This window comes from Penaeus chinensis, chromosome 17 (assembly GCF_019202785.1).
Source record: "Penaeus chinensis breed Huanghai No. 1 chromosome 17, ASM1920278v2, whole genome shotgun sequence".
Taxonomy (NCBI): Eukaryota; Metazoa; Arthropoda; class Malacostraca; order Decapoda; family Penaeidae; genus Penaeus; species Penaeus chinensis.
In genome coordinates this window covers 14,968,224-14,985,723 of record NC_061835.1, presented here as the reverse complement: position 1 = coordinate 14,985,723, position 17,500 = coordinate 14,968,224, and the positions used below count along the sequence as shown (strand labels likewise).

At 41.6% G+C, this 17,500-nt stretch overlaps 2 protein-coding genes across 5 annotated transcripts in view; one reads left to right on the top strand and one right to left on the bottom strand.

Annotated features, from left to right (window-relative positions):
• Positions 1–11,682, top strand: part of LOC125034135 (ankyrin-3-like) — a 13,535-nt gene extending 1,853 nt beyond the window's left edge. The window contains exons 5-14 of one of the 4 annotated variants that reach the window (XM_047625799.1): positions 254–358; positions 613–717; positions 972–1,076; positions 2,748–2,853; positions 5,458–5,556; positions 6,535–6,633; positions 6,760–7,055; positions 8,336–8,446; positions 8,928–9,044; positions 9,793–11,682. In XM_047625799.1, the coding sequence (XP_047481755.1) occupies positions 254–358; positions 613–717; positions 972–1,076; positions 2,748–2,853; positions 5,458–5,556; positions 6,535–6,633; positions 6,760–7,055; positions 8,336–8,446; positions 8,928–9,044; positions 9,793–9,798 (1,149 nt within the window). In that variant the 3' untranslated portion in view covers positions 9,799–11,682. The remainder of the gene's footprint in view (positions 1–253; positions 359–612; positions 718–971; positions 1,077–2,747; positions 2,854–5,457; positions 5,557–6,534; positions 6,634–6,759; positions 7,056–8,335; positions 8,447–8,927; positions 9,045–9,792) is intronic. The other 3 variants (XM_047625800.1, XM_047625801.1, XM_047625802.1) reach the window with 3 other exon arrangements.
• LOC125034136 (mitochondrial amidoxime reducing component 2-like) overlaps positions 11,474–17,500 on the bottom strand; it is a 13,259-nt gene continuing 7,232 nt past the window's right edge. Inside the window, exons 4-8 of the mRNA XM_047625803.1 lie at positions 16,615–16,797; positions 15,980–16,163; positions 14,975–15,192; positions 14,081–14,155; positions 11,474–12,261 (exon numbers count right to left, since the gene is read on the bottom strand). Coding sequence (XP_047481759.1) covers positions 12,105–12,261; positions 14,081–14,155; positions 14,975–15,192; positions 15,980–16,163; positions 16,615–16,797 — 817 coding nt within the window. The 3' untranslated portion in view covers positions 11,474–12,104. The remainder of the gene's footprint in view (positions 12,262–14,080; positions 14,156–14,974; positions 15,193–15,979; positions 16,164–16,614; positions 16,798–17,500) is intronic.

The following is a 17,500-nucleotide window of genomic DNA, read 5'->3' as shown; positions in this document are numbered from 1 at the left end:
TTAGTAGTTTACAAGAAGGCTTAGAGAATGTTCAGTGTATTATTATTTTTGCAAGTATTGGATATTCTTTCTCTATGATTATTGGTTATTCTATTCCATTCCATATGAGCCAAAAATAAACATTAGGTCACACACACAAACATACGCTCAGAAAGATCCTACCATAAGACAATCGTACTTTGGAAAGCACAATTTGTATCAAGTCCAAATTTCTATGTATGACTTACTTTTCTCCCTCGTTTTCCCTTTCCAGCAGTTAATCCAGCAACCGAGGGGCGCAGAAGGAACGTTTTTTCGTCCATTTGTTCATGCCAGGAGGGTTAGGGAAGGTGGCGCCACGCAAGAGTTAAACCTGGAAGTTAGTAGTTTACAAGAAGGCTTAGAGAATGTTCAGTGTATTATTATTTTTGCAAGTATTGGATATTCTTTCTCTATGATTATTGGTTATTCTATTCCATTCCATATGAGCCAAAAATAAACATTAGGTCACACACACAAACATACGCTCAGAAAGATCCTACCATAAGACAATCGTACTTTGGAAAGCACAATTTGTATCAAGTCCAAATTTCTATGTATGACTTACTTTTCTCCCTCGTTTTCCCTTTCCAGCAGTTAATCCAGCAACCGAGGGGCGCAGAAGGAACGTTTTTTCGTCCATTTGTTCATGCCAGGAGGGTTAGGGAAGGTGGCGCCACGCAAGAGTTAAACCTGGAAGTTAGTAGTTTACAAGAAGGCTTAGAGAATGTTCAGTGTATTATTATTTTTGCAAGTATTGGATATTCTTTCTCTATGATTATTGGTTATTCTATTCCATTCCATATGAGCCAAAAATAAACATTAGGTCACACACACAAACATACGCTCAGAAAGATCCTACCATAAGACAATCGTACTTTGGAAAGCACAATTTGTATCAAGTCCAAATTTCTATGTATGACTTACTTTTCTCCCTCGTTTTCCCTTTCCAGCAGTTAATCCAGCAACCGAGGGGCGCAGAAGGAACGTTTTTTCGTCCATTTGTTCATGCCAGGAGGTTTAGGGAAGGTGGCGCCACGCAAGAGTTAAACCTGGAAGTTAGTAGTTTACAAGAAGGCTTTGAGAATGTTCAGTGTATTATTATGTTTGCAAGTATTGTATATTCTTTCTCTTTGCTTATTGGTTATTCTATTTCCTTCAAAATGAACCAAAAATAAACAGTGTGTTCAGAAAGATCCGTGCTAGTGTGGAATTTTGCGAGTAAGTGCATCTTAGAAATGTATTAGTTTAATCTAATCAAGACGATACTACAGTACTGAATTTTGTGACTATAAGACAGTCCAGTTAACTGTTATTCTCTTTAACACTTTACTTACGGTTGGTTCAAATCAAAAGGTAATAAATAAAAACAAAGTGACAAAGACAGGACTCCCCAGCTATGAGCATCGAACTTTCTGGCATTTATTCATAAATCTATATCTATACATTTATCTATATGTCTATATACGACTATCTATCCCTACATGTGTGTGTATTACGTTTATTCTTTAATAGCATCCTCTTTCACTGAAATAGCCAGAGTAAACCTCTTTTTGTGTTTGACCCTTACCGATTTCCCCTTTTCTTGGTCCTTTCATATGGACCAAGAAAAAATAGCTGTACTTCCATGATATTCACACAGAAACACTCATGATTTTGGTTAAGTTTTCGATTAAGACAGTTGATCCTTCCAGGACAATATCTCATAACATCGGGTTTATTCTCATGCAAGGGAGGGCATGGCCTATATAAGGAAAAATACAGAGTAGAACAGCTGAAACAGGAAGAACATAACACAAAAAGGCGTAAATCCTCCACAGAAAAGTTTAAAATCTGATAATGAAACTGAAAGTCTACGGTTAGACGCACCGACTTTCGAGAAAAAAAGATCCAACCAATCTTTCGGTAAAATCTAAGGGATATATTGGGTCTTCATATAATATATCCCGTCCTAACAAATAACCCAACCTAACCTAACCCTGTGGAATTTTACAATACACTAACTATATGATCCCTAGCTGGGGGCTCTGCCTCCTGGACCCACATGTTCATTAAACAATACGTCAGAACCATCAGCCCAATCTAAGTGCCTAGCCAGGGGGCTCTGCTCCATGGGACCCCAGGGTAAGCGACAGAATTACTGCCATTTACTTGTTGAAAATCACATACCGTTGGTTAGCGAAAGACCGAGCGTTTCTTCTCTTCTCTCTACTGTTTGAATTGCCTGGTTTCAAATCCCTTTTATCGGCATTTGGGGCACTTGATGGGCTCAGATATCGAACTGTGATAATTACTAGTGTCTATTTCTTCTATCTTGTTTTATTAATAACTCGGAATCGACGTGACACTGCACTAAACTCCCGGCTCTGTAAAAAAAAAAAAATCTCAATAGCGGAAATGCGCATGCGCAGTCGTTTATTGTACATAATACCGTAAGTATTTGTCCAAACACATTAAGGAAATGGAATAACAACTTTTCAAAATCCATTCAATATGTAAATTAGAAAAATAAATTACCCAAAAGCACGTATTACTGCATGAACAAGTTGACAGATCGCAGGGATGAGTTATGTGGTCAGATTAGTGTCTAACATGTTTCTCCTTTGAAATCCTAGAGATTCACCAGATTTTTCCCCCCAATATATACAATCAATATTTGTCCTTTCTCTTGTTCCTTACTCTAAGAACAGCGGGTTGAAAGCACAAATCAGTCTTAATTTTCACCCCAGAAGAGAGCCAAGGAATCTGCGAGAGCCGGAGATGTTCTGAGCCTGAAAGCTGTTGTGCGACGAGGCTTCAGTGTCGATGCGGAGTTCCAGGAAGTTCCAAATAAAGGTTTTCACAAGATCCTAATTTCGAGTGTATCGATGGTTGATTTTGTTCAGTTGGCGAACTCTAAAAGTACTGTTTCTTATGGTATAAAGTGTGTATCTGTTTATCTGTCTATCCTTCTATCTACATGTATGTGTGTGTGTGTGTGTGTGTGTGTGTGTTTATAAATACATAGACACACACACACACATACACACACACACACACACACACAGTGTACATTAAAAGATGTCAAATTTTACTTGCAATACATCATCCCTTAGCTACTGCCCTGCCCCACTTTTGTACCGTTGTTTTTAAGTAATGTGCATCTTCGGTACAACAGGAAAACATTATGTTCTCTTAAACACAGTTATGGACACCCAAACAATGAAGTGATCCAAAAAATAAAGAATTTAGACATTTTTTATGCCCAGGGTAGCAAGGGAGGCCGTCATACAGCGCATACCCCTATTCCAGACAAGGAAAAGAAGTCCAAACCACCTATACCCTACCGACATATTGAAGTTCCCCGACACGGGTACAGTTTCCCAAAGTATCCCTCGTCCAACATCCCGTCCCTCAGCAGCAAATTTGACAAGCTGCACATTATCATCATGTCTGAATCACTGGCTATTGTAGCAATTAAAGAGGCGTGGCAGATCCAGGTTGATACCATACATATACCTGGCTACAGCATGTTCCATCGCCTCCGCACAAACAAACGGGGAGGAGAGGTCATTCTGCTGTCCCAAAAGACCTCTTGCTTGGATGTAGAAGTTCTGGACGACCTGGAAGTGTTGTGGGTGCGGGTCATCCCCCTCTCACCTTCCCCGTCTTGCTGCGTCTCTCATTTGCTGTCCGCTGTACCCCCCCTCTGCGAGCCCCCACCAAACAGCTGTTACTCAGCCACCTGACCCACACCACTGGCCTGCTTGTGCGATACCCGTCATGCAAGATGATTATATGTGGATATTTTAATGAAATGGACACCCTTGACCTGCAAAATGAACTCCATCTTTCACAATTAGTCAACTTTCCCACTTATTAACAAAGAAGCCTGGATGTGGTACCTCCTCTACCATGGTAGAGGACTGGTACCTCCTCTACCATGTTCTCCTGTCGGCCACAGCAGTATCAGTGTTATGGCTGCTTTCACCCACCGTCTCTCAGACCAAGACCACTCACATAGTCCTCTATCATGCAGTTCAGGCAGTGGGTTACCCAACACCCGTGGACAGACGTCCTTATCGTTGTTGATGTGACGGACATGTGGTACAGCTACCTCTCGACCATCACTACGATGTTCCATCACTTCTTTCCAGAAAAGACACTCAGCACACACTCATCGGACCTGCCTTGGATCATGAGTTGCATTAAACGCCTCATTCAGCAGAGAAACCAAGCCTTCCACTCGCACAACATCACCTTCTACAAATCACTGCAACACAGTCATCAGGGAAATAAAAATATCCATTAAAACCTTCTACCACAGCAAACTACAACACCTGCAGCCCAGCCAATGGTACGGGAAAGTTCGGGAGCTGTGCGGCCTTGCAAATCAGTTTTGCACGTTCCCATACATAAATCAACCCCAGCCCCACCTACCTGCTGGCCCGCTCACTTGCACTAACTGTCAGCCTGTTTCAGGTGCTTCAGAAACTGGAAACAATCCATGTCAAGAGAGCCACCTTGACCTGCCCATGCGCCTCACCAAGGAGTTCACCGTGGAACTTGCCATTCCTTTTACCTCCATAACTAACGCCTCAATGCAGCAGTCTTAGTGCCCATCACAATGCAAATGTGTCACCGCCATCAGGAAAACCTCAAGCCCCTCCTCATTCAGCTAACTATGACCCATTGCCAAAACTCCTCTGCCCAGCCTGCTGAGTGTAAGCTTTGTCACTGACTGGGCCTACCAGGACCATCACGGCCCGCACTGATCACTACCAAAGGTGCACAATACCTACTCTAGTCCGGCTCATCAACGAGCACTAGTCTACGAACCGTCCCCTTAGTTTTTTCTGCGACCACTAGTCCACAATTACTAGTCCAGCACTCCTAGCTCACCTGTACTTGTTTTTTTGTTATTTTGCTTTTTTCGTTGTTATATTTGCTATAGATTGTTAGTTTGTTTTGTTGTTTGTTGTTTATATGTGTTTATGTATATATAGTTTGTCTCTTGATCTGTATTTCTCTGCATATTTTCGGCCCCTGGTTACATGAGAATTAAAAAAAAACGATTAATATTATTATTACCATACACAAACACACACACACACACACACACAAACACACACACACACACACACACACACACACACACACACACACACATATATATATATATATGTGTGTGTGTGTGTGTGTGTGTGTGTGTGTACATATATGTGTATGTTTTATACATACATTTATATATAAATAATAACATATATATAATTACAAATATATATTTATATATATGTATATACATAAAACATATGTATATATGCATACACACACACACACACACACACACACACACACACACACACACACATATATATATATATATATATATATATATATATTCCTATCGATATTTATATCTATAGATAATATTAGTAATTAAGCATATTCTTTTCCTAGGCTGGCGACTTCTTCACTTTGCTGCCGATAGAGGGCACACAGCCCTTGTTGACTTTTTGATACAGGAGAATGCCAATGTAAATGCTGCAACGAAGGACGGTTAGTCTATATTCCATCGAGTCTCAGGAAAGGAGAAATTGGCAACTCATTCCAGGCTCTCAGGAGAGTCCGATTCGCCAAGTGTCTCTTGAGAAAGAGTGATAGAGTGGTGTAAAACAACAGAATTATTGTACGTGAGTGTTGAAAACATACCAAACACATATAAACACAAGTATTATGTATCAGGTAATTAGACTGTTTTAAGAAAGAAGACTTGGCGATTCGGAGTGTCCCAGACTTTAGGGTGAGTTGCTAAATCGTTATTTCCCGAAATTAGATGCAACGCAGTCTTTAATTGTCGTGAATATAAAATGCAAGTACAGTACTAAAACTCATCTTTGTTCTCTTCTTATACTAGAACAATTTATTCATCATTTACTTGACAATGTGTAACTAGGAAAAAACATCCACTTTCTTTTATTGGTGTTTATATTTTCAAGACACGTTCAGCAATGCAATTTTGCTTGAAATAGAAAGCACTGCACACGAGAGACGAAGAAGAGATGGAGGAAGCAATTTTAAGTTGAATACCCACTGGAACAACGCTCTTACTTCCCTGTCTTTAACTCATCTTTTCATCGCAGAAAACAAAATTAAAGAATTGCTAAAACGACCAAGAGAGGAAGGGTCACAACTTATTCTTAATTCTTCTTGTTCCTGGTCATAATCATCAAAGACAAATCAGTTTGAGAATAGTTAAGACTATGAGAGGAAGGATTGCAACTCATTTCGAAATATGATTTTTCAACTTTCACTTCTTGTTCCTGGTTGAGTTGAGGTGGTTTTGGCGAGGAGGAACTAGCATGTCAGATTCAGGGTAAAATGTGTATGGTGAAAATAATTTCAAAATATGTATGCCTGATTAGCCCCAATTCGTACTAGAATCTGAATTCTCTGTCGATCGAATGCGTTCCGAATACACCTACCTCGCTGCCTGAAGAAAAGCTGTCTCACTGGCTATATGGTTTTCTGCTCTAGGCATGACTCCGCTCCACCTGGCGTCCTGGGGAGGCCACACGGAGGTCATCAGGGCGCTGCTTTCTAAACGCGCAAACGGGAATGCGAAGACCACGGAAGGTGAAGAAAATCGGATATAACAGTGAACTAAGAATATCTTTACTAACATGTATACTTACACATGGCAAGAAAATGAAATTCTCACTGCAGGACTTGAGATACTCAACAGCCTTCCGCTTTCCGCAGGCATGACGGCGATCCACTTGGCGAGTATGGGCGGTCACGTGTCCTCGATGGAGGCGCTGACGCCCACGTGTGGCGTCGTTTCCGTCAACCGCGACGGGAAATCGGCGCTGCACCTGGCGGCCGAGTACGGAAACTTAGGCGCTGTGCAATGGCTGCACCTGCAAGGGCTTGATGCTTCTTCAAGGGATGATAAAGACTGGACGCCTCTCCAGTACGCGAAGGACGAGGGACACAAGAAGGTGGTGGACTTCTTGGAGAAACTGGAAAAGCAACACTCACCACAAGGACTGACGCAAGTATGCATTCGTGTTTGTGTCACATAGCATTAAAGGAGCGTGCCCTGAAGCGAGAATGGCGCAGGACACAAAGAAGAAACAGGCTTGATATTCACTCCATTTGATGCAGAATATTCCATAATCCATTCTGACAATTTATTCATTTCTTGATTCATGTTTAATGCTTCATTTATCATATTCTAGTTTCCATATTCTAGACAGTAGATATACACACTTGTTAGTTCAGAAATTAAAAGTGGGACTGAAGCGCCTCACTATTTCCGACGAAAACATATTCTTGCAAAAAATATTTTTGACTCGCCCTCCTCTCGTCTCGCGGAGTATACCTGCTTCTCGACTGGTCGATTGTAACTACCGCATGCCCAAAACTAAGGTTTGAAGAGTTGTTGAAAACTATTTCTCGTTGAAGACAAGAAATACATATTAAAATATTTACTGGCATCTAGTTCCGACATCCTGAGACGCTTCGAGAAATTTCGATAAGACTTCACACTACCCTCCACAGTTAAGGTCAATGAAGCTAATGTATATTAAATTTAATGATATTGTACCAATAGATGTTAGGCCGATTTTTTTATTATTATTTTGGTAGCAGCACACATACGTATACAAATTTATTTTAGACAGATGAAGCTACAGATAAATGTAAAATTACACACACACACACTCAAACACATACACACAAACATACACTCAAACACACACACACTTATATGTATATATGTATGTGTATATATATACATATATATACACATATTACACATATTACACAAATACATACATATATGTATGTGTATATGCATATATATACATATATACATACACATATTACATGTATATATACATATATGCATGTGTATATGCATATTTATATATATATGTATGTATGTATATACATGTCTCTGTATACATATATATACATATACATATATATGTGTATATATATACATATATGTACGTATATGTAGATATATGTATGTAGTATATATGTATATATGTAGTGTGTACGTGTGGTTGTGTGTGTGTGTATGTGTGTGTGTGTGTGTGTGTGTGTGTGTGTGTGTGTATGTATTTGTATATGTATATATATATATATGTATATATATATATATGTATATATATATATATATATATGACACACACACACACACACACACACACACACACACACACACACACACACACACACACACACACATATTTATATATATGTATATATATGTATGTATACATATATATACACATATAATCATACATATACACTGTGTTTCCCAACTTAGCACGAGAAAGAGCTCAAGGATCTTCAAGCAAAGTTGAAAGCCAAGGAGACGGAAATCCAGCTTCTCAACAAGCAACAGGACTTGAAAGATCGAATGCAGGAAAGAGCACAAGTGAGCTTAATATATTTTATAAATTATTAACTTTTCACATCTCTCTATCATTCTCCTTATCTGTGTTGTTTACTTGTTTTTCATCGGCTTTTCTCTTTTCCTCTCTCTCTCTCTCTCTGCTAAATTTGTGTTTATGATAAAGCTGATTATTTTCATTATTCTTTATGATAGTATACTAATGATGATGATGATGTTGATCTTTATTATTGATATTGTTACTATTATCATTATTGTTATGATGATGATGATGATTATTATTAGCATTATTAGTACTACTACTGCTACTTCTATTACTATTACCATTGTTATTATTATTATTAAAAGTAGTATGACTATCATCCATATTATTATTATTATTGTTGTTGTTGATGTTATTATTACTGTTATTATCATTATCATCATCATCGTTTTCATTAGCTTGATCATTATTATGAATATTATTATTAAGAATATTGATTCCCCCCCCCCCCCCACCCTCCAGGCTCAGATTAAGGACGAACTTCAAGAAATGCGTGAGATTCTGAAGGCCCAAAACGACTTGATTGCACGCCTTCAAGACACGATGCTGTCGAGAGGCGAACCAGAGAAGGAAGAAAAGGTAAGCCTTTGGAATGATCCTGATGATGATACTGATGATAACTGGGCCCTCTAGTCATTACGTCAATCGATTATTAATCTCTTGCCGACGGGTATGGTATGTACGTACATGTCATGCCCACTGTGAGTTTACTTGTTTAATTGTTTCTGCACATGGATGGCTACACTTGTACTAAGTCATCAGTGAGCCAGTTATGAGTAATGCCGACTCGCCCGTTCACCCTTTTCATTGATTTACGAAAATATTCTACGTTATCTTCATTACAACTGTTTATAATATAATAGTAATTATAATGTTTATAATAACAATAACATCATCGATATTTATAGCACTAGTAAAAAATACGTTTTTTTCTCGCTAATTCAAGGAAAGGTGAAATCAGGCAAGGTCACAAGATCTACTAATTGTCTCCTTTGTGGCTAAGCACTAGCAGAGCCATCTATGGGCAGACATTTCACTAAAATATAAAAAATAAGCACAGCATTTTCCCCATTTTTTATTTATTTTCCCCAGCGGAAATGGGTTAATTCAGATCCGCCTTTGGTTAACGTCTCCCTGGTTAAAGGAAAAAAAAAATAAAAAATTAAATAAACTAATAATATAAATAATAATAACAATAATTAGGAACAAATTGCTTTTTGCTGCTCCCTCACTCTAATACAATCCATATACTCAGTCATGCAATACTACTCCAATTATTCGTGAATGCTTATAGATGCTCAAATCATTAATATTCTTCCGATTGCAGAAGTAACATCGATGGACTCCATGACACCCACTTATTCGAAACTAACGGCTACAAGAACTTTATTTATATAGTTATATGAAGGGGGAGTAGGGGTAGAGTCTACAAAATAAAGTCTTGTTGTGCAAGGTATCCTTATGAAGTCTTGAATAAAGGTGAAGAGTATTTCCCTATATGATGAGTTATATATATATATATATATATATATATATATATATATATATATATGCTGCCAATACGGGGGAGCCAGAGAAGCTCCCCAGTCGGCGAAGAACTGTCTGTAAGCCCTTGTGCTGCTGCTCCAGGCTGAGGCGCGGCTGGAGAATGATCTGTAGATGTTTCTGCTCCGGACCCTCAGGAGAAGAAGAAGTATTCGGGAGCTGTGTCTGCGAACCGAGAACGAAACGCACCCGCGGTCGAATCAGCGAGCCTGAAGGTGTCTGCGTCAACCAGTAAGGTCTCAGCAGCGTGTCGAGAGAAGCGCCTGACGGTGAGAGAGCAAGGGCGAGCCTGCTTGACCTGGCGTGACCCAAGCTGGGCAGGAAGGGGCGCTGAGCTGTGGAGGTTACAGGTCGTGGCCACACTACAATCATGTAAAAATATTATCAGTAATTAATATAATAATGATGACAGGAATCCTCTTATTTACTAAATCAATTCAGTAACACGGTCAACTTTACACTTTCCCTACTGTTAAAGTCAATGTCAATTACAAAATTAGATATAATAAGTGAGACGGGTTCAAGACACCTAAACGCCCCCAATATCTTTCCGTTATTTTGGACGAATAAATAATCAATCCGCCCACTCTATCACAATTTTATTTCTATGAAATTTACTCATTTGATCTATTGGGCCGTTCCCGGTTCATCCCTAATTCTGTTTCATTCATGCGCCCCCCCCCCCCCCCATAGAAAAAAAAAAGAGAGAAAGAAATAGACACTGGATCTAGGTTCCTGCTGGTACAGTCTCAGGTGATTTTGTGATGTTTTATATATTTATGTGTAACAGATATAGATAAGAAAAATAATCCTTGTTTTAATTTACAAATCATGACCCAGAAGTATTCATGTGCCCAGGCAAGTTCCCCAAACAGTGTTAACCTATTGTAAATCCCCAAATAAGTTATATATATATATATATATATATACATATATATATATATATATATATATATATATATATATATATGCGTCTGTGTATGTGTGTATATACATAGATAGGTAGATATAGATATATAGATATTGTAAAAAGCAATAGTCCCTTTTTTCTCTTTAGTTAAAAGTTAACTATGACAAAACTTTACAGCATCAACAGGCACTATGGAAGGCATCCATCTCCAAATAAAACACGAAAGAACAAAAAGCTGTTAACATTTATAAGAAAATGAGAGAGAAATAAATAAAGAAGAAAACAATCTAGATTTCCTCCGTTTTCCCCGTATCTTGGCTTCCTCTTGGCCTCTTATTATTACCACTTTGGGTTCTCTTCTCTTCCAGAACTTGTCCCTTTTATTCCTCTTTGCTTCTGAATGCTTTAACCATGGCTTTCCCAACGTCCTCCGATCCCCGTTTGCGCATTGTTTGAAATGACTGTTCCATTAGCCACAGAAAGCGCCGAGTTTCTTTTAGGTTCCAGCCAGCCATCGGTCGTGGTTATAGTATGAGAAAAAAAAAAAACTCCATTTGTTTTCTTTTTGTTTATTTGTTTGTCTGGGTGATGTTCTCTATCCCAGTTCCCTTCCTGGCGCCTAATATTCTCTGGGAAGGATGTTGCGACATTTGTATTTCTTCAATGATCTGCTGCAGGTCGAAAGATCGCTTGCGTTGTCTTTGTGTGAAATTACATAGACTGATTGTATTACAAAGTAAAATACATCTAAATCTACATTTTGATCAGAGTTTCAATGTTTTCCATTTACCTTCCCTCTGCAAATGGATGAACGGCAGAAAACCAGCTCTTTAGGCAAGTGAAACTATAACTTTAAGTTCTCTCCAAGACTGTCAACAACACGCACTCAAAGTTATCCCTCCAACGCTCTCTCTCTCTCTCTCTCTCTCTCTCTCTCTCTCTCTCTCTCTCTCTCTCTCTCTCTCTCTCTCTCTCTCTCTCTCTCTCTCTCTCTCTCTCTCTCTAACAATATTAATAACAAATAAATAAATAAAATAAAAATAAAAAGCAGCCACTCAAAGCTCTACCAGTAGAGTCACAGAGAACCTAAAGATACGGCTACACTTGCCGTTCCTCCAATCGCAGTGGTTCTCCCCATTATGTCCCCAAGAGTGCCACCTCGAGAGTGCCACCTCTGAGGTTCCTTAGAAGTGCCACTTGGGGTTGGACGAGGCTCTGGCCACCCAAACCTTGTCCCCGACCTTGACCTTTCCGCACACGTCGATGCCCATGTGGGAACCGAACACTGGCTTGATGGCCCACGCCTTGGCTAGCTTCTCTGGGCCGTCCAAGAGGCGGTACCTGGAGGCAGACGAACGCAGAAATAAGGGCGGGTGTATGGAAAAGGAGGAGGAGGATGGGGAGGGGGAGGGGGAGGGGGAGGGGGAGGAGGAGGAGGAGGAGGAGGAGGAGGATGGGGAGGGGGAGGGGGAGGGGGAGGAGGAAGAGGAGGAGGAGGAGGAGGAGGAGGAGGAGGAGGAGGAGGAGAAGAAGAAGAAGAAGTAGAAGTAGGAGGAGGAGGAGGAGGGGGAGGGGGAGCGGGAGGGGGAGGAGGAGGAGGAGGAGGAGGAGGAGGAGAAGAAGAAGAAGAAGAAGTAGAAGTAGGAGGAGGAGGAGGAGGAGGAGGAGGAGGAGGGGGAGGGGGAGGGGGAGGAGGAGGAGGAGGAGGAGGAGGAGGAGGAGGAGGAAGAGAAGGAGGAGGAGGAGGAAGAGGAGGAGGGGGAGGGGGAGGGGGAGGGGGAGGAGGAAGAGGAGGAGGAGGAGGAGGAAGAGGAGGAGGGGGAGGAGGAAGAGGAGGAGGAGGAGGAGGAGGAGGAGGAGGAGGAGGAGGAGAGAAGAAGAAGAAGAAGTAGAAGTAGGAGGAGGAGGAGGAGGGGGAGGGGGAGGGGGAGGGGGAGGGGGAGGAGGAGGAGGAGGAGGAGGAGGAGGAGGAGAAGAAGAAGAAGAAGAAGTAGAAGTAGGAGGAGGAGGAGGAGGAGGAGGGGGAGGGGGAGGGGGAGGAGGAGGAGGAGGAGGAGGAGGAGGGGGAGAAGAAGAAGAAGAAGAAGAAGTAGAAGTAGGAGGAGGAGGAGGAGGGGGAGGGGGAGGGGGAGGGGGAGGAGGAGGAGGAGGAGGAGGAGGAGAAGAAGAAGAAGAAGAAGTAGAAGTAGGAGGAGGAGGAGGAGGAGGAGGGGGAGGGGGAGGGGGAGGAGGAGGAGGAGGAGGAGGAGGAGGAGGAGGAGGAGGAGGAGGGGGAGGGGGAAGAGGAGGAGGAGGAGGAGGAGAAAAGAAGAAGAAGAAGAAGTAGAAGTAGGAGGAGGAGGAGGAGGAGGAGAAAAAGAAGAAGAAGAAGAAGTAGATAGAGGATAGAGGGAAGAAGAGAGAGAGAGAGAGAGAGAGAGAGAGAGAGAGAGAGAGAGAGAGAGAGAGAGAGAGAGAGAGAGAGAGAGGGACAGAGAGAGAGAGAGAGAGAGAGAGAGAGAGAGAGAGAGAGAGAGAGAGAGAGAGAGAGAGAGAGAGAGAGAGAGAATGAGAGAGAGAGGGGGGGGAGAGAGAGAGAGAGAGAGAGAGAGAGAGAGAGAGAGAGAGAGAGAGAGAGAGAGAGAGAGAGAGAGAGAGAGAGAGAGAGAGAGAGAGAGAGAGAGAGAGAGAGAGAGAGAGAGAGAGAGAGAGAGAAGACACGAGAAGAGAGAGAGAGAGACAGAGAGAGAGAGAGAGAGAGAGACAGAGAGAGAGAGAGAGAGGGGGGGAGAGAGAGAGAGAGAAAGAGAGAGAGAGAGAAAGAGAGAGAGAGAGAGAGAGAGAGAGAGAGAGAGAGAGAGAGAGAGAGAGAGAGAGAGAGAGAGAGGGGGGGGGAGGAGAAGAGAGAGAGAGAGAGAGAGAGAGAGAGAGAGAAGAGAGAGAGAGAGAGAGAGAGAGAGAGAGAGAGAGAGAGAGAGAGAGAGAGAGAGAGAGAGAGAGAGAAAGAGAGAGTCAATGGTTCAATGAATGAGTAGATAGATAAGAGAAGAGAGAGAGAGAGAGAGAGAGTCAATGGTTCAATTAATTAGTAAAGGAATGAATGAGTGAATAGGTGAGTGAGTATCAAAAAGCAAAAGGCAGAGACAAAGTGACAGACAAAGATTATCTAAATCATACTTACTTCCTCAGAGTTGTCATAGGTTCCTGATCAGCTGTCTTGCAACCTTTGTAAGGATCTACAGTCGTGAATATGCACCTGAAAAGACAACAACAAATAAATAACAAAGACATGAAATAATTAAGCAATAATCGATTTACAATTTTCGTTCACTTTATATTTGATAAAACCTTTAAGAATTTTCGAAATCAAAACATCAAAGTAAGTGAAATTTCCAACCCTTATATGGCATATATAATAATAAAAAAAAATATATTCATATCTTATAATAAAACAAATAAGTTTCTATCTAATAACTCTGTCAATCTCAACCTCTGAACACTAATATGAACCCTTTAAATTGTTCCATATTTACGACTATGACAAGCTTCCATAAAGCATGAGCAAAGGAACATGAGAAGAAATGAGATCAAATACGACCACAGTTTCATAAAATTAATATATGAATAAAATGGCACACATCCAATATCTATGAGACGAGGAGGGTTTCAAGGTCCATTTTCTTTCTGCAAATGTGTTTCATACCATGACTTTCCTCTCTCGGTTTCTCATTGGAATTTACACGCTCCCCTATTTCACCCCTTCCCCCCACCTACCTCCATCCAGTAGTCCCAAATTTGACCCCAGTGAGACCCACCCCAAATTTGACCCCAGTGAGACCCACCCCAAATTTGACCCCAGTGACACCCATCCCAAATTTGACCCTAGTGACACCCACCCCAAATTTGACCCCAGTGAGACCCACCCCAAATTTGACCCTAGTGAGACCCACCCCAATTTTAACCCTAATGATACCCACCCCAAATTTGAGCCCAGTAATCCCCACCCCATACCCATCAACCCAAACCCACCCACACGCCCAACCCACCCTTTCCGTAGCCCACAACCCCGACCTACCGATCACAGGGCTTCAACCTCCTCAGCACCACGCTTTCTTCGCCTTCCCCTCCGAACCTGACGAAGGCCCAGTCGTCCTCGTCATATGCCGCCGAGCCCTGGACCACAACGTTGGCACGGAACCAGTCGATCGTGACAGGTTCGGCCAAACGGGCGTTCAGGTCGGCAAGAGAAGATTCTGAGGCCAGCATGTATGCGCACGTGTCGGCGTAAGTCACCTACGGATGAAAAATAATCAATTACAGATATGGAATGAAGTTTTTAGACAAACAGACAAGGATACCAATTCAAACAAATAAATCCTCCCCCTCCCTCTGCTTTTTTATTTCACTCCCAGGGTTTATGTTTATCCTGTAATCTCCCCCAGGCGCTCCATAAATGGTGGCAGCACTACGGTCTTCCTAAAACCCCAAGTCTCACCGCTTTTGATGTACCTGCTTCTCCTAACTGAAAAAAGGGGACATCTGTGAAATTGTAGTCTGAAACGCATCTCCTCAAAGATACTTGGGATTGTGATGTGGAAAATCTTATCAGTTTCTTAAGGGACACTTGTGTTAAACAAAATGTTATTATGCATGATATTTATGCAATAATTTTATACTTTTATACTCTTTTATTTCTGGTTTGATTGTTAATATAAATTTCACTGTTACTTATTTTTACTTACGAGAGACATTATTTATTGATAAAATTATAAACGTTTTAGATAATTTAACATTTTAATCTCACAAGGTATTCGCCGCTAATCACCTTAGCTATTGATGTGGCAGATAATTTTCAATAACCTATCAATCTGTCAACAAAGTCATGTCTCTACTGTTAGTTGATAAGACGGAGTCAAATGGCCCAGTGTAAAGGTCATAAATACTGTAATCAACAACGATATACCCTAGCGAATACACACACACACACACACACATAGTGTTTCACTATGTATCAATACCAGTATCCGTCTACCTGTCCCCCATCCCCTCCCCTCCCCTCCCCAACCCCCCGACCACCAACCTTATCGGAGTTCCGGATGTGCTGGAAGTCGTAGTAAGGAGCCCGCCTGGCGCAGCGCTGGGTCAGGGGGTCCTCGCCGTTGTACAGGAGTCGAACTGCGGTCTCTCCCGCCGAGATAGCTTGGCTCATCCACGCAGCCACCTCGTCGCCGCAGTCGAGTCCTCTGGCGTTGGCCCCGAAGACGCTGTGGAAGGAGGAGGGAGAAAGAAGTGAAGCGCTGGGAGGAGTGGAAGGGTATTTGTGTGCGTGTGTGTGTGTGTGTGTGTGTGTGTGTGTGTGTGTGTGTGTGTGTGTGTGTGTGTGTGTGTGTGTGTGTGTGTGTGTGTGTGTGTGTGCGAGTGCGTGTGTAGATGTGCGTGCAATATATATACGGATGGTTGGATAGCCTTTAGAATGGATGACGGATAAATGGATGTCGGTTTACATATTTTTTTTTTATAATGGCGGTTGTCAAATTATCATCACCACCAACCCCTTTATTGTTAGATAATTCCACTGTCTCGACAATTTTTTTTTTCCCGTTTGATGAGAATGATGTTAATGCTGATCCTAATGCTCACACTGACAGTGACAAGGATGAGGACTACTGATCAATGATTTGCGAGAATTATATTAATGATCGTGACGGAACTCACACGAGCTCAACCTCCTTCGCCTCCCTGGCCACCAACTCAAGGTCAACCTCAATCGGCCCAGCGGGGTTGTCCGGGCTCTCGAAGGTCACCTTATGACCTTTGAAGCTGATGGTGACTCGGGTCAGCTTCGGAACCTGGCGACCTGTCAACAGCGGCCCGTCCTTCTTCATGACCAGGAATGACCTGTGAGGAGAGAAACATAGATAGATGGATGGATAGATAGAGGTGAAAGAGAAAGTGGGGGAGAGGGGGGAGACGGAGAGAGAGAGGGAGAGGGAGAGGGAGAAGGAGAGGGAAAGGGAGAAGGAGAGGGAGAAGGAGAGGGAAAGGGAGAAGGAGAAGGAGAGGGAGAGGGAGAGGGAGAGGGAAAGGCAGAGGGAAAGGGAGAAGGAGAGGGAGAGGGAGAAGTAGAGGGAGAGGGAAAGGGAGAAGGAGAGGGAGAGGGAGAGGGAAAGGGAGGAGAGGGAGAGTGAGAGAGAGGGAGAGGGAGAAGGAGAGTGAAAGAAATGTATTATACATTCACAGGCCGGGTTATATGCAATGAATAACAAAAGCACTGACTTGTAGTAGCTGCTGATGAAACAATGATATCAAGAGCAATAACAACAGTAACAACAAAAATAACAAGAGCATCAGTAATAGCAATGATAACTCTAACAACACTAATTATCATAATACTTATCATCATAGTAATAGCAATAATAATAACAAATATTATAATTATTATTATTATCTTTATTATTATCATCGTCATTATCATTATTATCATTATCTTTATTATTATTATCGTCATGATCATTATTATTAACATTATCTTTATTATTATCGTCATTATCGTTATTATTATCATTACCATTATCGTATCATTATTTTTTGTATCATCATT